The 26,965-nt window shown below is 35.4% G+C and overlaps 1 protein-coding gene across 3 annotated transcripts in view; it reads right to left on the bottom strand.

Moving 5' to 3' along the window:
* The window catches only part of NETO1 (neuropilin and tolloid like 1), a 93,235-nt gene that overhangs the window by 51,019 nt on the left and 15,251 nt on the right, over positions 1-26,965 (bottom strand). For all 3 annotated transcript variants that reach the window (XR_004593291.3, XM_034429366.3, XM_034429365.3), the window contains exons 3-4: positions 26,637-26,774; positions 20,824-21,072 (exon numbers count right to left, since the gene is read on the bottom strand). Coding sequence is in view for 2 of the 3 variants with exons in the window: in XM_034429366.3 (XP_034285257.1) it covers positions 20,824-21,072; positions 26,637-26,774 (387 nt within the window). In the remaining variant the exon portion in view is untranslated. The remainder of the gene's footprint in view (positions 1-20,823; positions 21,073-26,636; positions 26,775-26,965) is intronic.

Below are 26,965 nucleotides of genomic sequence, written 5' to 3'. Positions count from 1 at the left end.
GTAGCAGTATTGTTGTAATACCAACAATTTTGAATACTGATTTTGTTAATTAAAATTATTGAATGCTGTTTTATTTACATCTATATTGTGTGTGTAAATAAATGTATTTGTAAATGTATTTACAATACATTTATTTACAATACATTTATTTACACATACCTGAATCAACTTTCAGGGCTGCTAATAGTAGGCAAAGGTATGTAACAATAAATTGTACTGGGGAACTTTATACTTTGCCAAATATGATATAGCTATTCAGACACCTCTCAAATTAAAGCACTCAATTTATTTCCAAGAGAAAACTCTGCACATAATGACCAGCAACTCGTTATAAAACCAGAAATCTTTTTTTTGACACTATGTAGGGTTTAAATCCTCATTATTCTGTACATAAAAAATATCTGAAGTGCATGAATAGTTCTCCTGTCCCAGAACAATGTTAGGAAGGTTTACCCCATAAAAACTGCTGATTAGAGTGATTTCCTCTAAGCCAGACAAGATCATGACAAAGATGCCGAAAATGTAATATCACACCTACCATATATACTGACAGATACACTGAAAAATGTAGGCCAAACTATAACCCAAAAAATTGGGTTTCATTTATCTACAGAAGGACTTGTCCTACAGTATATACAGTAATTTTTTCCTTCAGCTTTATGAAAATACCAGCATAACCTATATATATGCTTATTGATAAGCCCATCCAAGGGTAAGCAGTTTTTAATCACAATACTATGAAAAACTGCCACTTATGAACATTGTGAAAATTAAGAGATATGAAAATTTTGAAGGTGAGTTTATCCATAGATGGGCTTATATAATGGTATTTTGCTACTTGATTGCTTTGAAACTCATCGAATTTGGTACTCAGCACATTTTGATGCAAACATTTTGCCGCATCATTCTTTGGTACTCAATGCACAAGCTAGAACTTGTTGGTTTCAGCTGCTTTGTAACTCCTACATTATTCCATATGAGAAAAAACTGTTTGGTACTCATCATTTTTGGTATCATGCCTCCGAGAACCAATTAACAATGAGTAGTGAGGTACTACTGTATACTATACATTATTTACTTCAAGGCAGATCTTTTTGTGTCTTCCTTTTTACTTATTAAAGTTACATATATCATCCTTTCTAGGATAATTTTTTTGCTAAAACCTCTGAAATCTAAACAATCAAACTTAATAAGTATTTGTGATAAAGATGCCACACAGGACAGTGTAGTAATAACCTGGCATCCAGCCAAACCAACTTTATTCTTTTGCATATTTCATTCCTGTCTTTTTCCCTTTCCTAATTTGTTTTTATATATATATATATATTAATAAAAAATTAATAAAGTACCCTGTTTTCCCCAAAATAAGACATCCCCTGATAATAAGCCCAATTGGGCTTTTGAGCACATGACAATAAGGCCAAGCACTTATTTCAGGGTTCAAGAAAAAATATAAGACAGGGTCTTATTTTCAGGTAAATACGGTATATTAAAAATATGTTTCTAGCCATGTTTAGTGTTTAAAAAGATAAACTATTGCTTGGATTGTTTATGGATAAACTAATAGTAAAATAAAATTCCAGGAACAGTGAAGATTGAAGCTAAGAAAGCTTTTGCAGGAGGAATGGCAGAACCTGGGGTAGAGTTAAAAGAGGATCTGCCTAGAGCCTCTATATAGCAACAAACAGACTACATCAAACCCTTCTTAAATTCCACTGACCCTTGTCTAACACCAACGTAGAGGGGAAATCTTGCACACTGAAGGAATGAATCTTAAATCTGGTGAAAATGCTAATAAACACCATCATATTCGCAATCAATCTCTCTAATTGGGTGGGAAGAGGGCTTCCTGGGTATGGTTGAAGGCCCATGTCCTCTCCCCCACTCCACCACAGGAGGCATGCATAGCCACTTAATGATCACAACTGTAAGAACCAGTGTTCCAGTCATTGAGAGAATCATCTTGCTTAATCACCGCTTTGCTTAACAATCAAGATTCAAGGTCCAACTGTCATCATAAGTAGAAGACTATCTTTATGTGAAAACAATTGATAGTTAGATATAGCTGCAGCCTGATTACATTCTAGTATCATTAAGAGAACATTTATAATTTTTAGAGATAGAGTCAATGGATCTGAGAATGGAGCCTCCTAAAGCAAAAAACTTCATTTATGATGGTACCAATGCTTAAGTGTATGGAATATTTAGATTACCATGCTGTGGTTTGTTTATTTGGGGGGCTTCAGGTATGTCTCTGTTGTGGGACATTTTGTAATACAGATGAAAATTAAACCAAAAAAATGAAATATTATTTATGGCTCCCTTTAGAAAATAATGGGATAATCATAAGTAATAATTATTGATGGTTACTGACTAGCCATATATATTTAGAATTGCAAATTACAGCAAAAGACTAATGTATTAGAAGTAAGATCAAAATAATAGAACAAAGAATTAGGAAAAGAGAAATATTATTGGCCCACACTTATGATGTAGTGTCATTCTAGTTGGACAAATTTAATTTCTGGGCTCTGAATCTTGAATTCAGACCTTTTACTAATCAAATAAACCAGATCAGATCCAAATTTTATTAAGATGAGGAGCCATTTCAGTATTCCTCACATTTGGCCATAGGAGCAAGATCTATTAGGTATTATCATTCAAAAGTCAGACAACATAATGATACATACTGAATAACGCACTGTATATATTTGTTTTCAGCTTGTCAACTTCACCCTTGAGTCAAAAGGGATGAAAGAAATAATGAGCAATATAACCATCTTGTTAGCATGGAAACAATTTCAATTTTGATATAAATAAGCTCAGTCTTCAGAATCTGGATAAGTACAAAATGAGTAGAACTACAAACAAGAGCAAATATTTGCTGGATTGCTATTGATAAGCATGTTAATCATAGCAAAAATCTGTTGCCTCTGCTTTCCAAGCTCAAGAATAGTTCCACTGACAGCAATATTACAAGATCTGTTTGTACGTACCTCTAATACTTCTGAATGAAGCCATATGGATAGCCCTGTGCATTATAGACTGCTAACCAGCATAGAAATATTTCTGACAGGCAAGAATAGATGAGCATTTAACACATGAATGGGCTCACAGATAAAATGAAAGCACATATACCACATGGAAGATCTTTTTCATTCATTCATTCTTCTTTATATGCTCCCCACCCCACCCCATTCTAAAAATAAAAATGTACTAGAGCCAAATTCATTACTAGAAACAGTACTGTAGTGATACATTGCCCAATGGAATTGAACCACTCGTGATAGCGCACAACTTGCTTGTGTTTGACTCATGTTTTGTGTCATAATGATTCATGGAAAATTCTAAAAATGAAAGAAAGAGGCCTACCTTATTTCTTTATAACACCCCAATGATTCAAACACTTCTAAAGCTAGACTAGGAAACTAACTATATATGTATTCACAATAATACTAGGAGTCACAGAAATGGGAATGATAATTATATGTGCTGAAGAGAAGTTATTTATAAGAGAAGATAAGTTACTTATAAAGCCTAATTCCTGATTTATGTTGACACTGTAACTTGCGGTTGGAGAATTCCTCCAAAGAAGGATAAATTCTCTAGTAACAGTTTCCTTTGCTAAAACCACTGAATTAATAATGTGAACAGAAGATCCATATAGATGAAGAAAGTTGAGGAGGTCAGTCTCTCTTCTTTACAAGAACAGCACAGAAACTTCACACAGTTCAGACCTTTTAATGTACAATAATCTTCTTTTGTCACTAAGGAGAAATCTGTTTAAATATTACATGCTGAATCAAGGGTTCTAGAGGTTTTGCTTTGGCTGTGGCATACCAATATATCACAGTAGTAAAATACTTGTTCTGTACAATTATCATATTTAATTATCCTTTTATCTTATCATAGACATATAACAATGCTTTGATTTATTTCCCTGACACAGCAAAATTGCTACTGTATTCAGGAAACTGCTGGTCTTGGGAGTAGAACAAAACAATAATATTAAAATTTCTTACCCACATCCATGTAGTATAAGAATCAGGAGAAACAAGACTGCATTTTCTAGTAGCAGTTGTCTGAAAAAGCTAGCAGTTCTTTTTCAGTACACAATGGCAGATGGGATGGTTCCTATTCTGTCAGATAAAACCTATTAATGCCCAATGCTAGTTACACATCATGTAGTTACCAAGCATTAGAAATAAATACAATTTAATCTAACTTATTCTTCTGATAAGATGGACCATCAAGAGATTCCAGTGATACAGGCCAGATTGGGAAATTAGAAAAAATAAAATATAACACAGATGAAAGCAACAGCAAATCCTTCCGTATTGTTGCCAGAAAATGAAGATGCACATATGTGATCATACCATGTCATGTTCAACTTGAGGGAGATGTTATATCTTTTATACAAACTAAGTAGATACAAGCCTTCAGTAAGCAATTAGGGGAGAAGGTTAACTCATCTACTTGCAGCTTGTACTTACCCTGAGTGTCTACATAGCTAGAAAGTTATGTGCGATGAAGGATCCTTTTAAATAACTCCAATTGTATAAAATTCTAACACCAAAATCTGCTTCCAGTTCAGGTTTGGATTCATTGCTAAAACTTGTGATTGCTTTATTAGATAGTGGATAACACAGAAAAGTTCCTGTATAAGATTTTAAAGAATTCTCCACTAAATTAAATCACAAGAAAGGAGGTGATGAAAGCACAGTCTCAGGTAGAAAAAACTTGGATATTAGGAACTAAATTAGTACAAGGCAAGAAAGGGTCATGGGAAATTCTCAACACATTGATAGGAGACCAGCAAATAGTAATATGCCCAGATGCCAATAGCTGAGTACTAATGCACACTGTTTGAACAACAAACAGGGGAAACTAGAAATCCTAACACTGGGCATCATATATGATCTGATGAGTACAGGTAGTCCTCCATTTATGACAACCAGAACAAGAACTTCCATCACTAAGCGATGGACTCATTAAGGGAGTTGCATCCTGTTTTTACAAGCTTTTTGCCGCAATTGTTAAGTAAATCACCACAGTCATTAAATGAATCTGGTTTGTCCCATTGACTTTACCTGTCCAAAATTCCCTGAGAAGGTAGCATATGGTGATCAAATGATGATGGAATGCTGAACCATCATAAATACATGCCAATTACCCCAATTTTGATCATGTGATTGTGAGGATGCTGCAATGGTTGTAAAGGTGAGGACTAGATATAAGTTACTTTTCCAGTACTGTCATAACATTGAAAAGTCATTAAATTAATGGTTGTAAATTGAGGACTATTTGTATCATAGAGGCCTGATTGAATGAGTTGGGACTAGAACACAAAATCCAAGATATGGATAGAATTTAAAAAAAACGGAGCTAACGTAGCACTAAATATCAAAAGACCCTACATCTATGAAAAAATCTATAAATATAGTAACCTTTTTGAAAGCATGAAGATAAAAAAAATCAATACCATTGTTCAGCTTACTGTGTTACTGAACCAGCTGCTGGAAACCCTCCTAGGTATATTAACTCACCAAATTCTCAAAAGAGCAAGCTATACTAATAGGAGACTTCGATACTTGCTAAGTTTTTCTTTTTTCCCAAAAGTAGGCGGTCTAACAGATTTCAGATCACTCTTACTGCCAATTTCATTTTTCAAAATGTGCTATAAAAAACAAGGATGATGTTATCCTGGACATGTCAAACATCATTCTGTGATACTTAGACACTATTGCTACTATTTCCAGGTACCAGCAATGTTTTATCAAGAGCAAGTCCTTTCAGATTAACCTTATTTATTTTTATGACTGAATGAATACTTGATAGGTTAAGGAATACAAGGAAGTTTCTTATGGTATTTTTGGAGAGACTATGAATAAATGTGCATTATGTCAAGTTCCGACCGATGTCCTAATAAAAGCAGGAGCCCTGAGCCATTTAGCAAGAAAAATCCAGTTGTTTATTAGAAGTGCCATGTCGGCACGAACTAAGCCAACTCTGACCTCACCCAGTTCGCGCCTTGCCTCTGATCCTGTTGTCCTCTCCCCTCAACGTGTGTCACCAGTCACATTCCCCAATGAAACAATTTCGCAGGTCATAGAAATCACTCCCTCCGGCCGTTGCAGGTCTCCGTGGAGATGGCCTTGACTTCGGACAGCTAGAATGTGTTTTGTTTTGACTGAGGTGTGAATTCCTCGGTGCAACTGTGAGTTGCAATTTCCCATCCCTGTGCCTATGGCAACTCGGGAGCAGGTCAGGAAAGCTTCATGAGTTGACACATTAGAGGATAATTTGATTCAGTTGATTCACAACTTGTTGAACAATTGGATCCATATGATGGTTGAACTTTAGTTCTGGGCTGACCCAGAGAGAAGAATCAAATAGATCTTGTGTTACTCAACAACTTTGTATGAAGAGAGGGCCATATAACAGGAAGCTTTTCAAAATAATTTCAACATGATCTGGATAGAATTGATCATTGAGGCAACTTCAAGGCTTGCAAGAGTCTGCAATTAGCAAGAAAAACAAAATGCATAGTTTCAAGCCTGAAGAAACCTCCTTTGGCAATGGTTCACATGAGCAAAATCTAGAGATCTCTGTGGTCAAACAGCAGTTAAATGAGCAGCAGCTAAAAATGCTAATAAAATATTGAATTAATTTATCAAAATGTTGTACCCATATCAGTAAGGGTACTATTTCTATTGTGTTTTATGTTACCCAGACTGATTATACTGTGTTTTTTTTCCTAAATGCTATATATTAAAAGGGAACGGAGAAGCTGGATTCAACACAGAGGAAAAGGAACCCAGTAACCAAACTCTATGACAAATGGTTAAAAGGGCTGGGCATCTCCAGCTTGCAAAAAGAAGACTGACGGAAGATATCATAGCAGTTTACAGATATCTAACTATTCTTTTTTGACTGAGAGCAGGGCAATGTCCAAAGAGAGGAAATATAAGAAATGAGATCTGGGTTGAATATTAGGATGAATTCTCTAATATTAGATAATGAAACACTCTTCCTAGAAACTATAATTTGGATCTTTTCAAATAGATCCAGATGGCCATCTGTTAGGGATGTTTCAATGGATTCCTGCACTGAGCAGTGAGTTGGATATAATCCCTGCAACTTTCCTCATTCTAATCAGTCTAGGCTTGGAGTCAAGATGTGAATCATTAACAATGGAGGTGCCATAGATATAAATGATGTCTTGTTCTTAAAATGTCAGCCCTTAATAATTATCATCTCCAAATTACACAGCAGATATGGCATAATCCAGTAATAAAAGGGCTGAGGATGTATTTCTCACAGGAGGATTTTAAAAAATCTTTTTATTATTCCATAAAGCTTCTGCATTTTAGTTTATAAATATGATGGGCAAACAAATGTTGCCAGTTTGGATGATTAGATGGAAAAAGAAAGGCAAATATCTTTATAGTATCTTTTGAGGCATAATTTGCACTGAAGAGTAGCATGCACACACACAAAAACAAAGAGGGAGGGTGTCACAGGGAGACGAGAAGTGTTCTGAAACAACAGTACATGAATTAATACAGACTTCAGGTGCTAATGACATCCTTTAAATTTCACTGTATTTTTGTTTGAGAAACTTCAGTGATGTGCATTGATTAAAATAGTTCAATAAAGCTATCATATAAATTAACAGATGAACATTTCGGAAGATATAATCACATTTATACATTCAGCAAGCATATTTCTTGGAGCTTGACCCAATTCAAGAGCCAATCTCATTACGATGAATGAGGCTTAATTCCAAATAATTATGCTTAGGTTGGAAGTTCCAGCTACAGTGATTTAAAATGAATTTATCTGTAGAAAATTAAGCTCATATTTAAATGTTTTCTGGAACCAAATTTCATGTTGCATTTGTTGTATCTTTTACATGACCAATACAAGGGTTATACTAGAGGTTTCTCAGATGCAGATGTTTGCACTGAAAACACAAAGGCCTTTTTAAAAAAAGGATGTGACTGGAGCGAAATGATAAGAGAGGCAGGCTTATGCATCTGTAAACAGAGTTACTGATTCTATTATTGCATGGCCTGGGAAAATTACAAGCTTTTCAAAAAAAATCATCCTGAAATTTCAGCTTTTTTTTCCTTACAGAATTTCATTCTCCAAACTGCAGAAACAAAACAAACCATATTCTGATATTACTAATCTGCCAGAGGTTTCTAATAATTGATATTATTATATACACAAAAATATGAAAATGCAGCTTTCACATCTTTACCTGGTGTTGGCTTTCATAATCACTGGCTTCTTCACAAATAAATAAATAATAAAATTGTTGTAATATATTGGCAGTAATATAGCATCATCAGTAATATAGAATCAGCAGATCCAAACAGTGGGGCCTTTTGGAATTGACAGATGGAAAATATGTCACTACTATTATCACTCTGTATGCCTACAAGATAGTGTTGACTCCTGGCAACAGTTTCAGCAAGTCCCTGAAGTTTTCTTGACAATATTTCAGAAGTGATTTGCTATTGCTTCTATTAGGACTAAGAGAGAGTGACTGACCCAAGGAGACCCAACTGACTTTTTGCCCAAGATGGAATTAAAACTAGTCTCCCAATTTCTAGCCTTAACCACTATACAAAATGGCTCCACTATCCTACACCACTACACCAAATTTATGATGATCTAGACCTGACCCAGGTCTAGATCCTTTATATCTTCTAATGGTACACCTATCACTGCTGTAATTGACTCCAGCCTGAGGGGTCCTTGGTGCTCTCTGAGCTTGGTTTTCTTGCAGATGTTTCATTAACCAAACTACCTAACATCATTTGGGTAATGAAACATCTGCAAGAAAACAACCAAGTTCAGAGAGCCCTCATTTCAACTCTGAGCTACAAATATTCTCCTTTGTTGAAGCTGTCCTTTCCTCATCTTTCTTTCCATCTTTCCCAGCATTGTAACCTTCTCTAGAGACCTAGGTGTCCACAGTGGCATAATATGAATCTAATGTATCCAAAGTGGCATAATATGAATCTGATCATGCGTGTGTCTAGTGATTTTGTGGGTCAATCTATTGAATAATCCATTGGTTTCTTTTCTTGGCTGACAATGGTATTTTCCATAGCAGAGTTAAGTTCCACATATTATTGCATCTATCCTTCTAAATGTATTAAGTTATTTGTCTAGAATTTATTGAGATATAAATGTTTTTATAAGCAAACTCTGTCCACTGCCAGGAGTTTGGTTCTGACCAGTTCAAGGTCAGTAAAATGAGGACCCAGATTGTTGGAGGGCGGGGCAAGAGGCTGACTCTGTAAAATGCTTAGAGAGGGCTATAAAGCACTGCAAAGAGGTATATAAATCTAAGTGCTATTGCTATTTATAATTTTATATGTGTGACTATTACTAACTCCATTTTTATATTTAATATGCTATCTATTACAGTAAAAATAAATGTGCATGTTCTAATGTTGTATATCCTATGTGGACATTTGGGGAGTGGGGGAGGACTGAAAATAATCTTAGAATTATATGAATGTTGGCAAAGTGGTGGCCAGCAGACTATCAGTGTTTGCTACAGTTTGCTATTATTCACCTTTTGCCTTGAATAATGCTGGAAGTATATGTTATTCCAAACATGGCAATGTGTCTTTTTTCAACAGGAAAGTAGAAAATGTTCTCAAGCCTCTTGCATCTTTATATTTAATGACAAATTTACTGCTGCAGATTTTCTCATGCAGTATTGTTGCCATAAGCAGTAAGGATTTTTTTTTCCTGCAAACTTGCTTGGGAAGCAGCCTAGAACAAAAGATCATGGATATCACTTCTGCATCATCAGCACCCTTTCAAATATGAAATAGAACAGAAATATACCCTTGGGACATGTGCAAAGATGCATAATGAGTGTTACAGAAGCTATCATAGATCTACAGAAATATTTCTTCTATTATACCAATATGTTACTATTAATTAATTAAGATTAAGTAATCAAGAACAAATAACCTGTTCTTATCCTCTTTTTTCCCCTTTTGTTACATTTCTAATCTGCCAACAACCAAAATTGTATCAGAAATTACAAAACAGTTTAAAAGAGCAAAAATAATGACATAATGCATTTTTTTTATTTTTCTCAATGGAATTATAGGTAAAAGAATGATTTTTTTTTTAAAAAAACTGCTCTCTGATGTGTTTGATGTATTCTAAAACCTGTAAAAGCAAAACCACATCCACTTATCAAATACCTAAGGGATTTTGCACATGAATTAGTATGACAGAAATATGTCAATAAGAGAATCCCAAGACAGATGTGAATAAAAATGAATGAGTTTATATCCTGCAAGCAGTTAATCCAATAATCCTAAACAAATATCAGCTTTGGAAAAGCAAATCAAAACAAAGTAAAGCAGTTATTTAAATACCCAAAATGCAATAACAAGCCTAAGAAGTAAATGCACAAAACAGCTAGACATAAACAATGATATCTGTAATCTAGCTCCAGATGCACATGGAATAATTTCAATAATCATTGCAGTTAGAAATATTAACAGTTTCATATTCCATTCCCACGTAAAAATTAGCACAGGATTATTCCTAAACCACGTGAGTTGTTTTCTGCAATATAACCCAAATTACATGTTTTTAATATACTGAATTTCAGCTGTTTCCCAGGCTCACTATCAACATTCTTCTGAGAATTCCAACAACTGCGACTGCAGTATTATTCAGAAACTTCCACTAAAAAAGGTCACTTTTTTCTACTATCCAATTTTTTCTAATCATCCAAACCAAAATGACACATGCATTTTTTTTCTGTCTCTTGTAAAAAGCTATACAGCTAGTCCTTGACTTATGACTATTCATTCAGTCACTATTCAAAATTACCATGCTGTTGAAAAAAATGGACTTGCGACCTGTGCCTAAAGTTATGGCAGTTGCAGTGTCCCATTGGTCATGTGATCAAAATTTGGATGCTTGGCAACCCATTTAGACTTACGACCACACTTTATCCCCCCACCTGTGTTTCCACCCATAAATGTCCTTTTGGCCTCTTGCTTCCCTGTCTTGCAGAGGGGCAAGAAGCCTCAGAAATGCACAAGCTCTGGGACTGCTTGCTATAATCTGGTCTATATGGGCTGCTCTAAGAAACGTTCAGAAGCTTCAATTTGTCCAGTATTGGGAGTTTTTAGGTGTCCCATAATACACCCATATACCACCACTGTTCTGCAAGTTGCATTGGCTTCCAGTGAACCAGATGCAATTCGTGGTGCTAGTTTTCATCTGTAGAACCTTACATGGCAAAGGGCCATGTAATTTACAGGACTGCCGGTCTCCAATTGTTTCCGCTTACCCAATCAAAACCGACAGGATGGGCATATTCCAAGTCCATTAATCAATGCCAACTTCGGGGACCTGAGAGTAGTGTCTTCTCTGTTGTGATGTCATTCCTAGAAATCTGCTAAAGACCTGGTTGTTCCTTCAAACTTTTGGAGCAGGCTGTTAGATTGGTTTGTGGTGGTTGCTTTGTTTACTGGCTGTACAATGCAATAGTTCTTCGGAAATGTTATACTGATTATGGTTAAAACGTTTTAATTAACTGAGTTAGTCTACTATTTTCTGGTTTTATTTATTTATTTGCTGCCCGCAGACACTACAGCAAAATGGGTGGCTATAGAACAAATTTAAATAAAAACCAATCAATTCATTAATTAATACAAATAGAAGGTTCAATGCTATAGAATTATTTTTATTCAGAGGAACATGAACATGACCCAAAGTGATTAACTATAAAAAAACGTTTTGGATAAAAATGTTAAATCAGGGGTCAGCAACCCATGGCTCTGGTGCCACATGTGGCTCTTTCATCCCTCTGCTGCAGCTCCGTCGCTCAAAATATGCATCACAACTGCCAATGTGCGACACCCACCAGCACGTGATTTATTGAGCTTTTCTACCCCAGTAGGCCAATCATGGATAAATCCAAGGAAAAAAAAGTTTCAGAAGAAAACAGAATGTTTAATTCAACTACATATGTTAGTTTTGTGGCTGCTCAGGAAATAGTCAGGCATGGGAAGGGTTTTGTGGCTCCCAGTGTTTTCTTTTCTGTGGGAAACGGGTCCAAATGGCTCTTTGAGTGTTTAAAGTTGCCGACCCCTGTGTTAAATGAATTGCTGCTGCTCCAAACTTCTACAGGGGATTCCAAAATGCAAAACAAATACCATAGCATATTCACTGCAGGCACAAATAGGAGAATAACCCTGCTATTACAAGTCACTGCTTGACTTCTTACAAGGCACGATATCTGATGTATCAGCAAAAGAGTGGTCTTTGACTATCTGAACTCGTGGCCAAGAAATTAGAATGAATAATCCTGCCTCATCTGCCTTTCAAAAATTAGCTAAAACTGTTCTAATTTGAATTTTTAAAAAGTATAAAATGCAGAAGATGGGAATATAGATATACATATTTTCTTTTTAAAAAATTCTGCAAGCTACTTGTCTTGACTCATCTTTTTACATACAGAATGTATGCACACACACAAAGGCAGAATATGTGTTTATGTTCATGCAATTTCCTAGAAATTATTCCTCCCACCTTCCTGCTCCTTGTGTGCCACACAGTGTTTTTGTTTTCAAAGGCAGAGCGTACATTGTTGTCATTCATATCAATGAAGCCAAATGCAAACACAGATGGTTTCCACCAGTGAATAGAACTGAATTTAATAGTGCGCCATCTGAGGCCAGACTTACAGATTCCAAGAGGAGAAAACCAAGATAAAAAGAAATCTGATTATTCCAGATGAATCAAAGTGATCAGCTTAAAGCACAGTTTATTCCGTCTAGCCCTCTGTCTGCAGTACTACAAAATTGATTCAGCTCTGAGCAACAGATGCCCTCAAACCATTTCTTTGTGTAGTTAGGAGAAAATAGCATTCCATACCATTAAAAGTAGAAACTTACTAAATAAATTTTTTGAACATCTCACCAATGAGCCATTTCCCCCCAAAATGTGGGAAAACTGAATCAGCTATATCATTCCTCCAATATTTCATATGGATGACATAATACCTTTTTTTTAGAAAATTACAAAAGTGAAGTATACCATACCGTATGTATCATGTCATGAAATTCTGCTCAAAGTTAATCCATTCATGCCTGCTATTATTATCAAAATAATAATCCGTTTCTGTAAATTTTTTACAAAGGAACAGGAGACAATTCAGAAATGTATGGGGTCAGTACTCCAATTCCTATTGTGGAAGAGAGGCATATCATACCTGTTTCCATTCTTTCACACACTCAATGAAAGACATGGTTTCTTTAGGAAATCCATATGCTTACAATGTAGAAATACATGCTCATACAATAATCAGTGAAAACACCACAAATCAAGCTGTTTGTGCAATTTAACTATGGACAGTCTTATTCATATTATGACTTCTTGATCTGTCAAAAGGAATGGTTGCCCGTTGTAACTACACTAATCAGACCAAACTCCTATTATTATTTTGGTTTGCAGAAACTGAAAAACCATAATATGAACTATTGTATCAAGTAGACCCATTTAAAGTGAGATTTATTTATTCCAACAAAGCAACACAAGCCATGGAGGCACAAGTGCTTTGCCTTCTTTACCAAAGCAAAGAAACCACCTGAATTAAGCCACTCAAGACAGCCAATGATACATATCATGGATGCCCAGCCTGACCAGCGTTCAGCACATGCCCAGGATATCGCATGCTTCCTTTGGCCTTCTTCCATATTGTGAATTCTGAAGAGAAGCTGAGAAGAGCTCCAACGCAGAGTGGGGAGAGGAAACTGTGTCATTCCTCTTAGAAGTGAAAGGATTGTGTTGTTGCATGAAACAGATTCAAAAGGATTCAGTTCACTGAAAGGAAGCACGCTTTCAAAGTTTCTCTCAGCCCTACTGTCAGATATCACCCCTTGGAATAGTAAGTCCAGGGTATGAGTACTCACAGGAGCAACATATTTTTTTAAAAATGGAGAAAACAACAAGCTTGTAAGGATTCCAATGTTTCCCATGGATGGGAAAGAAAAAAGAAAAAAAAATCAAATTATTGGAGATAATTGGGAAAAATAAAGTATCCTATTTTAATCTACATCTGCAGTAACTAACACTAATTATTTACTACTGTAGTTGTAGGTGTACCATGTACAGAATATGGAATAAGTTAAAGCTTCTCACCTACGTACACTCACCTAAGTGAACTCCTTTACTTGCTAATTCTCGTCTTAGATTATGGGAATTAAAGCCCAACCCACAGCGATTATGACTCACTATATTACATCCAATGAACTTGGTCAGGACTACTTCATAATGCACTGAAAGTAAGTTTCCTAATTCTGAATTTATTTACAAGTCGATCTTATTGGGAGCCATTTCCAGAACATTTTATATTTTGAGCATTAATGCCAGATGCATAAATTATTTAAACTAAAGCTAATCTGGGCACACAATACTGCCAATGTACAGGAATATCTGGCATTCAGAAATTTGGTTGACATTACATATCCTTATTTCATATCAGAGAGAAACCAAGAGACAGAGGAGGAGAGAGGGAGTGAGAGATGCAGAAAGGGAAGGAGGGGAACAGATATCTGTGTAGTCGTTAAGGCACTAACAGAAAACCTAGTCCCACCTTAGGCACAAAGTCAGTTGGGTGATCTTGGGTTAGTTAGTCCCTCTCAGTCTTAGAAAGAAGGCAATAGCAAATGATTCTGAAAATCTTGCCAAGGTAACTGAAGGACTTACCGTATTTTTCAGAGTATAAGATGCTTTGGACTATAAGTCGCACCTACCTTTTTTGGTGAGGAAAACAAGAAAAAGAAATCTGCCTCTGCCTCCCAGCAATTTTGCCTCACTGGAGCAAACAGCAAATAGCTTGCTCTACTTTCATTTTCATTTTCAGCATAGAGCAAGATTAGCACAAGAAGAAAAAAAAATCTGCTCCCAGCAATTTACCTCCTTGCAGCAAGCAACAGAGGCCCACACAAAACAGCTGAGAGCAAAACAGCTGAGAGTCGGGAGGCTGATCCAATCAACTTGTGCTAATAAGCCTGTGCTGAAGCTGAAACGAGCTGTTTCTTCTTGCTGCTTGCTACAAGGAGGTAAACTGCTGGGAGGTAGAGGCCAAAGGATGGGGGCCAGTGGGTGGGCGGGGCTACATTTGGTGTATAAATAAGATGCACCTAAATTTTCACCTCCTTTTAGGGGGAAAAAATGTGTCTTATACTCCGAAAAATACGGTAGTCCAGAAACGGAGGGATAGAAAGAGAGCTAATAACATGATAATGAAATATAGAATGATACATAATCTGTACTTCATAGTGGTAGATGAAAAAATACCTAGTGATTATCAAAATTATAGCTAAAATAAGCCTAATGATAACACATGGTTCTTCCATGGAAAAGCAATGAATCAAAATTTTATAATAGCATACATTGTCAAAAGTATTTTTCTACTGAACGAACAATAACACATACTATTCATATAAGTACATACTATTCATACATATTCATCTAACCACACTATTTCATGGTAAGTAACACTGTAAAAGAAGTAATAAACAATAAGCCAAATAGATTAAATGAAATATAAACAAACTTAGTTGCATCACTATTCATTTTATTTCTCCATACCTTTCTATACTAGCAACCATTCTCTACCATTCTGTTTACTAGTTCATACATTCTTTTTCTTCTTTAAATCTCTCAACTTTCACATTTGAGGATGCCATCAACTCCAACTAGCTTTGGCTTCTCTGTCTTTTATTTTTCATTTCTCCATCATATCGTTGTTTGGAAGTTCTGCCATCATTCTTTCTCTGCATATGATTAAACTATCTGAACATATTCATTTCAATGTCTGATCATCATTAATATTCCTTATACACTTAGCTATAAATACATTTATTCCTTTTTCAGTGTTACTAATTCCTTATTAGTGGTTACTAAGCATTCCATATACTATTAAGTAATACAACTATTCCAGAAGCAAACAAATTTTAACGCTTCTTAACATGCATCTGCAGCCTTACCATTTTCAATATTCTCACAGAATTTAGAACTTCCTTCATTTATTTATTTTCTTAAACATTTTTTTGTTATGGTTCCACCCAGCAATGTACCACTATTGTTCCCTAATAAAATAGTTTCAGAGTTATTTCAGTTTCATCCTAAATTATTTCACCACTTTTATTCTTGATTCCATTCACTCTGGATTCATCCACTGGAGGCTCCTTATTTAGTTCTTTCACCAAATTCCAAAACAATTTTCCTTCTATCGATATTGCTCTGCATTTTGGTTCTGGTTTACTTTGACTACATTCTTTGGAAGTACATTTTTCTTTTTATACACATTGTGCAATGTATTTCCTTGTCATTTTTGCACCCATCATTTTTCTATCTATGTTTTTTTCTTCATTCATAGTCTTGTCCACTTCATCTTCCAGCAGACTGTTGTGACAGTCTATAACTTTTCTTTTTTTTTTCCAAGTAACTTCTACATGTTCTTTCTGTCTACTTCCACTTATTGTGATATTAATCTATTTTCCTTTGTTCCTTGCAGATTTACACTTTCTCTTCTTGCAGTCTTATTTTATTCTAGAGTCTTTAACATCTTTTCTACTCTTAGATGTCGAATTTGTGCAAAAAATTATTCTGTTAGAACCTCTCGTCATGGTGTCCGTTATTAAGTCTTTTAGTCTTTTATCACAAACTAAAATATACCATGCTTTTCAAAGCATTCCTTTTTCATGTGTAGGTTATCAACAGGCTTAAACTTTAACCATGTATTCCAAGGACATTTTTTCTTAAAGCCAATATACATCAAATCATCAGACATTCATTATTGGGTGTCAAAATAACCTAGTTATTTTTTTTATATTATGCATTCTTTTCTCATTCAGTTCAGCTAACAAAAAACACTTTTTCCCTTGGTTCAAATTCATTCAGAATGTTGTATATTTCTCTTCCTCTCCCCATCCATTCATCCTTGGTTCCCCCCCCCCCCATTTTTCATTATTACAATTCACTGGAATTTAACATGAAAGTATCACCAACTTACGGATTCTACCTTCACTCTCATCCACAATAATTATAGCCATTCATATTTTCTGACATATCTTTTAGCACTTTTAGTCATGGTTAAACCTCATGTTACGAGTGTTTTCAGGATTGCTGTGGCTACTTGATCAGTCACAAACAGTATGGATCCAATCAAGCCATCTCCTGTTTGCAATTAACTGCAAGCCTTCCCCGCCCTAGTTAATTGCAGGTTAACTCCCCATATAAGCAGGGACCTTTCTGCTTGCTACTTGGGCCTGAACGCTGTTTAGGCCTAGATGCAGAGCCAGTGCTGAAGCACCTGGACGCAGAGCCCAGAGCAGAGCTGCAGAAGGGAGGAGAACTCAGATAAGGAGTCCTGATGGCTGCAGCAGAAATAGCAGCAGAAGAGGAGCCAAACAGATGTGTAAAGATACTCCCACGGAGCTAGCTGCAACTATGAGTTGAGATAGTTGGGAGCCTTTTGAAGTCTCCAATTTCGGCTTGCCTTTTGCTGAGTTGAAGCACGCAAGCCAACATCTGAACTGTTGCTGCTGGACAGTTTCCCTCCCAGGAGCTTCAAGCCACATTTGCTGATTGAATTGTTTTTTACAGGTGACTTTTAGCTGTGAAGCCTACGCTGCTGCCCTTCTACCACCTCGATGATCTATCGACACCGAAGCTGCTTAATGTCATCTTAGTTTTTTTCCTTATGGACTGTTTCGGTATTGTGGAGAGGAATTTAGGGAGATGGCTTGGCTTCATTTAACCATTTGTTATTAATGTGCCTTTTTAAAGATATAGTGTTTTTTAAACATTTTGAAGTAAAGTATATTTTTATGCAAGACTCCTCTGTTAGTTTTATTTCAGTCCTAGTGCGTTTGCTCGTGAGCTGGTTCACAGTTTGGGGACAAACCTCAACCCCATCCTGACACCTCAACCTTCACTTCTCTGCTTGTATTTATTAAGTCCATCTTTATTCAGCTCTATTGCACCTCTTCTTTTTCTTAGTTTCACAGGCAACATACAAAAAAAAAATCAGTAATTTATTGCTATCTACCATCTTCTGTGGCATTGATAAAATTGAGGCTTTCAAATGTATGCCTTCTAATAAGACAGAAAAGGTATATAGTAGATTATCAATTTTAATGATACCCATGCCATATACATTAGGGAATATCAGTCATTTTGGCTACAACTGGAATGAAAATCCAGCCTTACCCCTTATAAATAAATCTATTCTATGCAAGCTACGATCTTTATTCTAGATACCACCTTGGAACCCAGCATATTGATGCTCACAGTTCTCCAACTAGGAGACATATGGAGGATATTGACATACATTCAGAATGTAGCACTATTCATTCCATATAATGAATCTTTTAGAAATCTGATAGTTCCTGCAAGTTACTGCAAACTTTCATTGCAAACCTGACTGCAGAAACTCATTTTGCTTTCAGAAATAAAATCAGACAATTTGATGAAAGGCAGAATTGAAAGACAGCAATTAAGATGATTTCACAGAACTGCTTAATTGAATGCATCCCATGGTTTGGATCTTGGATTCCTCTGGCAAAACAATTTGCAGTTTAAAAGATGGGGTAAAAATCATGACAGTAGTTTTTGTTTTTAATAAAAGACAATGTTCAAAGGAAAGAAGAACAGCAGGAGCTGAAATCCATTTTTTTTCTTAGTAGAATGTACACCATTTTCTTGAGATGATGTTAAAACATATTTCCACTTCTTACGCGGGGAATATTACTTGCTGAAGACACATTCATATAATTAATTGCATTTATAACTTCCTAGCTGACTGTAATGCTGACAAGATCTACATATACAAAATGAATATGTTATGACGAGAACCAATACATAGTGAACATTTCAATTATTTTCTTTCCACGTAATTATAATTCTCCCAGTATAAGTATATATATATATATATATATATATATATATATATATATATATATATTGCACTCCATCATAGATAAAATCATAGTACAGTTAAACTTGCTTCAATGGACCATGGCTTAACAGGTGTAGGATCATGTTTTTCATGTGGCTCCCAATCCCACTAAAATATGTTTAAATTGAGTCTGCTTGTTAAATGGACATTTTACTGCAAATGATGCTTTTTATACCAATTATGTAATTATGTAAATTGCTTACATTTGTATTTAATGGACAACTGGAATTAATGGATATCCCTCCGTCTCAATGGTTCATTAAATCAGAATGTTACCATAGGCTTCTGTTTTGCTTTTTTGTTTTTATTCCAGTCGCCAGGTCCTCTCTTAGGTTACTGCAACAGCCTAGATCAGTGATGGCTAACGTTTTGCCATCACATGCCAAAAGTGGGGGGAGCACAAGGGGTTGCGCACAAGCGTGCCCACACCCATAACTGAATTCCCTACTGCATCCCGCCCCCCCCCCCCCGCATGTGCGCGTGACCCCACTTCACTCCCCTCACTTTTGGCACGCAACGGCAAAAAGGTTACTGGTGGGCCCGGTAGACCTGTTTTTCGCCCTCCCCAGGCTCCAGAGGCTTTCTTGGAGCCTGGGGAGGACAAAAATGGCCTTTCCCAACTTCCCAGAGGCCCTCCGGAGGCCGGAAATTGTCTGTTTCCCGACTTTTGGTGGCCCCGAAAGGCCCCAAAATCAGCTGGCTGGTGTGCGTGTGCATGCTACAGCTGAGCTAGGGCAACGCTTGCGTGCCCAAAGATATGGCTCCGCTTGCCACCTGTGGCACGCATGCCATAGGTTCACCATCACGGGCCTAGATAATTATCTCATCTTATACTACTTGCCCAGAATTTGCAACTATCATTGGAAATTTCTACTGTCATGATTCAGCCTGGCACAATTCCAAATCCAAAATCTTCCCTTATTCTAGAATTGGCACCACTTAGCCAGTGTAGATACTTTATTGCAGAGAAGAATGAAGCCAACTACAAAAAAAAAATAAAACAAAATAAACCACCTCCTTGTTGTAGGAGAGAGCACTCACGCCCTATATATCCCTGTGCTGCAGAGATTAAATGTGAAGCTTTTTCTTCCTGTCTTTCCAAGTTAATGGTTCTTTGGCTGTTGTCTCAAGGTCATAAAAAAATCTGAGATTTGTTGACATAATGATCATTACTGGCCTGAGAAGTTTTGGACTCATCATGGCAGCTTTATTTCTAACATCTGTACATCCAAGATTTCAACGTTAGGAACGCTGCAGTTATAAAATCACTTCCTAGATTGGGGTCACAACAATACTTCCTTTATTATGCTTCATTAGACATAATTGCAGGTTTTAAAAAACACTTTTCTTGTAATGAAAACTTTGGCTCCTATTTTTGTAGTTTTATTTTGCTTTATTGCTTTATTTTTTTGTATCACAATATATATATATATATATATATATATATCACCATGAGTGGGATGATTTATAAATATATCAGTTAACTAAATAAAATAAATAATTATTTATAAACAGCCAGTTAACTAAATAAAATCACTTGGTATAAATACAAAGCGCAGATTAAATTCTGAAAAAATAAGCATCTGTTTTCTGGGGAGGGGGGGAAAAAAGCATTTTCTTTCCATTCCCATTACCAATATATTAAAAGTTTCACATTTTAATTGTACTATATTATTGCATATATAGTGATATATGCAATAATTTATAAATGCATGCATTTATAATATTTCTAAAGTCTATCATTATAAACACTAAAATATTTTCCTCTAAAATTATTTTTAAAAATTACTTACCAGGTGTGAAATTGTACTGTGCAGAAAATCCTACAGATTCAAGTTCGCCATCAGCAAAAAATTTAATCCACAAGAATCTGCCACTGGATTTTATTTTAGGTGGATTTTGCTGTCCACAGAAACGGCCAATTATTGGAGAAAATCCAAAAGGTCCATCTCGCACTTCAATATGATCAAATTTACACTCCCAAGAAGGTTCTATGGAATATTTCTCATCAAAGTGCAACTCAATACATTGTCTTGGGGCAGCTGAAAAATAAAACAAAGCCTTTCCATAACTTTATGCACTGAAATGTATTTGCTTCCAAATGGGCTGTTTTTAAACCTATGCACCGCAGTATTTTATGGGTCTTGAGGTTTTATTCAGGCAAAGAAACTTACTCTACTCAGAGCTATTATTACTAAGCATAAACATAATGCATTTCAATAATCATATCAGTTGGCTTTCCTACTAAACTTTTTAAACTTTTTTACTTTTTAAAAAAACTTGGATTCTGCATTGCAGGACAAGTAAAATTGGTAACAGTATGGCCCAGTTGCTAAAAAAAAAACGTGCATAGGCATCTACGTCTTCCTTTGCTTCTTCTTTTCCTGCAATTATTATTTTTTTCTTTAAAGAGATTTACAAAGCAAAGAAAATGTATATTTGTTTATTTGAAGAGCTGTGATGGCGCAGGGATTAGAATGCAGTATTGCAGGCTAACTCTGTCCACTGCCAGGAGTTCGATTCTGACAGGCTCAAGGTCAGTAAAATGAGGACCCAGATTGTTGGGGTAATATGTTGACTCTGTAAACTGCTTAGAAAGGGCTGTAAAGCTTTATGAAGCGGTATAAGTGGTATTGCTAGTGTTGTTTGTAATGGCTGGCCTAAGTAGCAACTACATTCAGCAACATCTATGTTTATGTTTTTGTTGTAGCAATAGAATCCTACAGTGATAAAACTGCTTGTGAACCTTGTAGACCTACCTTTAGTCTTGCTGTACTGTGACCTTCAGTATGATCTTGAGCCTCATCTAAATCTCATTCATACATAAGATATTCCAGTTAAACAAACAAGACCCAAAACTATCCATTATGGTGCCATGTTTTCACTAAATTTCAAATAGTTCTAAAAGATTCATAAACTTTGTTCCTCTCATATAAATATATATTACCGCCATAGTGCAGCACTATTTTGTCAAACACTGCTGAAATTTCTCAACTTACAGAATTTTCAGCACATTTTCTGATCCATTAAACAGCATAGGAATTGAAATCCTATTCTACAATGGTAAAGCAGAAGTAATGTTGAAAGAAAACTCAAATACTGGCTCTTTAGCTTTTTTAAAAAAAAATTGTAGCCCAAATATAGCTGCCTAACGAGCTTGCTTTCACAAATTTGCATGCTTTCATGTTTAACCAAATGGAAACATTAAAAGTGATTAAAGAGATGTTAACTTGGTAACATTGTAGATTAGATTTATGCTCGATTTCTGCTGGGGACTTGTAGAAAATTCTTCCCTTTATCTAAAGCTTAATGTGAAAACCAACATCTTTTGAACTGGCTGCATCCTATTCCCACATACAGGTTACATCTGTCATTTGTCAAATGCAGAAGCCAAAACCAGATTACATTCTTTATGATCTGGCTTTTGCAATCTATTTAGTAATGAAAAACAAAGCAAATGCACTGACATTTTGAGTCACTAATGAATCACGCAAATGTGCTGCGCTAACAATGGAAGAATTTTCAAACAATGGAAGACGTCCATATATGGAAATGTCATTTGTTCTCCTCATTCTCCTGCTTCTCTTTGTGACCCATTTGTTCTTGAGAATTAGGAAACCCTCTAGAACAGCAAGGTACAGTAGGTGTCATTGGGAATCACAGCAGGATGCAGAAGCTTCATACTAGTTTCATGTCAGCTTAAGTATCCTGGAAGATCTTAGGTATTGTTCAGGAAGAACTTCAGCCAATGGAAACAAGGTTTGCATTTAATATTTCAAGTTAAAAATGCATTTTAATTTCCAGGATTGTATCTCTGACAGATAAACCAAAGTAGACATACTGCACATGTTAGTGTTCATTGAACTGCATGCACAGAGCAGCATTCTAGAGATGTTAACTATCAAAGTATTTCAACTTTCATGTGTAGAATCTGTTCAATTAAAAACTGGATTTCTGGATAAACAAAACAGATTGAATTACTGTGAAACACTAAGAACCTTCCACGCTCTCGGTCAAGGTTCACACAATAAAAAGCAAGAAACAGATAATATTAGATTTGTTCTAAAAAGCTTTCTCTTTATCACTAAAATTTGGACTTTTTTAAAAAAAATCACAAAAAGGATATCTATTTTAATGAGGACGATCATTTTTCTTCTTATGCAAAATAATACTAGGCTCAAAATAATTATGTGATAATTAATGCAAAATCTTCAGTAGTTAGTTGATTGCAGCAAAGTTGGAGTTTAATGCAGTTTAGTGATTATGCTGATTTTGCTGTTCAGGTACAGTAGACTATTCCAAGAAATCTTGCTTAGGTTTTACTCCCTGACCTTTCCTAACCATCATCTCTAGCTCTCCAAGAGCAATTTTACCACGCTGAAGGAGAATCACTGCAGATATCTGCACCCATCTGTAACATGGGCCAGTACATACACACACCTAAAACACACACCTACACCAATGTTTATCTATTCATATTTATTCATTCATTCTACCAGCCCATATTGCAAGTGTCATCTCAGAAAAAAGATATGTTTCTTCTTTCATCTCTAGCAATAGTAAAAGCAAAAAGGCAAGAAAATGTTGCAAACTACAGTGGCTGTGTGGTACAGCTGTTCTGCAATGAGCTTTTACTACTTGAACTCTTAGCTATCTTTTTAATTTAGGTTCTAATTACCTTTCTTCAAAGAGTCCTAATAACATGGAAAAGATAGCTTAATGCCTGCATGTCTTGTCATCTTTTTCATCTAATTATCTTATAGAAGTGCTGCCTTGAGGTTTTACATCTGCTTAAAATGACTTGGGGTTCTAACAAGAAACAGAGGAATAGATGCAATGAAAGAGGGACATACAATTAAGGCTTTAATTTTTACCAGCCTGTAATTTTATGTAGCTGACAGCTGAAGCTAAGCAAAAAAAAAAAATCTATTTCATTTTAACAGAATGGCTGGAAATGAAAGATTGATCTAAACATCTTTCCTGCATAACTGGGAGCCAGTGTCACACAAATGGATTGGAATAATTCTTGATATCTCCCATTAGTTAGCAGTGAGCAACCTAATAAAAGGAATTTAGAATTTAAAATACTTCATTGCTAAATGAAACTCAAAATCTAAAACAGCAATAAACATCCATTTTGATACAATTTAGATTTGCTACAATGGACAAAATTGAATTCTCCTTTTTTCTTTCTTTCTTTCTTTTTTTTTTTTGCAACAGTCTGAAGTTAGAATCCAAGCTCTTTGATTTTTAATGCATTCTAAGCAAATGTTAAATTCTTATTTAGTATTTACATGTATTTACAGTATTTACAGGTATTACAGCAAAACTATACAGACTGCTACTAAGCTTTGAACTGGATAACAATGAAAGGTTAAAGTATGGGAAATACAATTAAGAGTTAAATTGAGGTAATGATAAAATTTTCTCTCGTTCAGGAACCCTATTTTCTTTATTCCCAAAATTTTAAAAAAGCATGCTAGACCAAGTTATTTCTTCATATTACACATTATTTCACATCATATAAAAAAATAAAAACTTTTTTTAGAAAATATGATGTTATTGTAACATACTGCTGTCTTTATATAGATATGACTGAGAACAAAACACTAAATCACCACCAATATTTCAGCTAGGACTTTTAAAATTATTATTTATTTATTACTTTTTTAATTCTACATTTATTACTTCATAGTAACTCAAGCTGGCAAACATACTTAATGTTCCTCCTCATCCTGTTTTCCACACAACTCAGGTTGGACCAAGTAACTAACCCAAAATCACCCAGCCAGCTTTCTGGCTAAGGTGGAACTAGAACTCACAGCCTCAAAGCAGAGAATTAATATATTTGTTATAAAGAGCTGAAGTTCTTTGGCTGAAGTTGTTCAAGCACAACTACAGAAATAAAGGAGAGAATCAGTACTATAAAAAGGTGGATCCTAACCCTTTTTGAAAAATATAATTTATGAATTACAACCATAATGAATAGGATTTGTCCAATATATTTGGAACAAGTTCGTGTCTTTTTCAAATATTCAAGATATCTACTACCTAAAGAAATTCAGAACCTTTGCTAATAAAAAATAAAAATAAGTACATTTTCAAAGTTACTATACGGATGATGTAACTGACTATACCCTACAGGTATAGTCCTCGACTTACAACCATTATTTAGTGACTATTCGAAGCTACAAGTTAAGAGCCATGGTGGCGCAGTGGTTAGAATGCAGAATTGCAGGATAACACACTGCTCACTGCTAGGAGTTCGATCCAGCTCAAGGCTGACTCAACCTTCCATCCTTCTGAGGTCAATAAATTGAGGACCCAGATTGTTAGGCAATATGCTGACTCTGTAAACTGCTTAGAGAGGGCTGTAAAGCCCTGTGAAGCAGTATATAAGTCTAACTGCTATTTCTATTGCTAGAATGCCACACTGAAAAGTGACTTATGACTGGTTTCACACTTACGACTGTTGCAGTATCCCTACAATCACATGTTCACAATTTGGGTGCTTGGTAACTGACATGTATTTATGACAGTTGCACTGCTCCGGGGTCATATGATCACCATTTATTACCTTCCCAGCTGGCTTCTGACAAGAAAAGTCAATGGGGAAAACCAGATTTGCTTAACAACCTCATGAGCCACCTAACAACTGCAGTGACTCACTGAACATTGGTTAAAAAAAAAAAAGGACATAAAATGGGGCGTAACTCACTTAATAACTGTGTTGTTAGCAATAGAAATTTTGGGCTGAAATTTTGGGCTCAGGAACTACCTGTAATAATTTTCAAATATATATTTTTTAATAAAACTGTAATTGAACAATAGGAGCCAAAATAATCTTTGTTTCAAATAACAATATTTATATGTGAGAGGAATGAGGGAGTATTATCATTTAAGTAGATAATTTTATATATGTGCATTTAGATTAGCAAACCTCCATCATGATGTCCACAAAAGTAAAAGAATAAGTACCATAAAAATATGATTTTCTGCTAATTATATATAGCTTCCAATCTCTTAGGGGTCTCTATTTTGTAATGAAATTGGTATGAGTTTAAAGCAGTCCATGTAAGGAAAAATAACGCTACCTATCACATTTTAAAAAATACTTTAAATGTTTTAGCAACCCTGGAACTATCTAATGTGAACATCATACAAACATATTTCTTACAAAGAATGATTTGGCTAGAACTTCCTGTTGATACACTTTGTGACTGACCTGGATTTGCTGCCAATAATTCTGAAATATTGCCAAAAGTCTAACCATATTATGAAACATCCCATTTCTTATAACTCAAAAACAACCACAAAAAATTAGAGTGATGTGTAACAGCATTAATCTTATTGTCAAATTACTGAGTCTAAAAATGGAAGAGAATGCTTTCTATTTAATTATCAGCTTGCAAGCTTCTGCGGAGTCTTTCAGAAACGTATGCATTTTCTATGAATACAAAGTTTTCATACGATGTCCCTCCCCAAAAATGAACATTTATACATTCTTACTAGATAGATTAAGCTCGTGTTTTTGAACCGGTTAAGTTTAATAATCATAAGTAGAACAATCAAAAAGAGAGAGAGAGAAAGGAATGTCTTAAATTACCTTCTATAATATAGACACATTCTCTGTCAGGAGGATATTTGTTGGGGTAATTCGGGGAAGTGAAAATACCTCCTTCTGTGTATTTTGTCCACACTCCACACTGAACTGTCTTTTGTCCTTCTGAACTGCTTTGCTTTTCTGGAAAAGAAGGAGGGAAAGGAAGATGAGATGTTTTGGCTTAAATACATAATGTGTAACCACTTGCTTTCACCTGTAGTCTGCTACAACTTCCTACTTATACCATAGGATCAGGGTCTGTGTTTATTAATCCAACCTCAAAGATGAGATCTTCTTTTTCCACAGTTACACAAGAAGGAAGAAATGCCAAG

This window comes from Pantherophis guttatus, chromosome 3 (genome assembly GCF_059756535.1).
Source record: "Pantherophis guttatus breed Tessera chromosome 3, ASM5975653v1, whole genome shotgun sequence".
NCBI classification, from domain to species: Eukaryota; Metazoa; Chordata; class Lepidosauria; order Squamata; family Colubridae; genus Pantherophis; species Pantherophis guttatus.
Note: the sequence above shows the minus strand (reverse complement) of the source record. Positions and strands in the feature narration are given on the sequence as shown.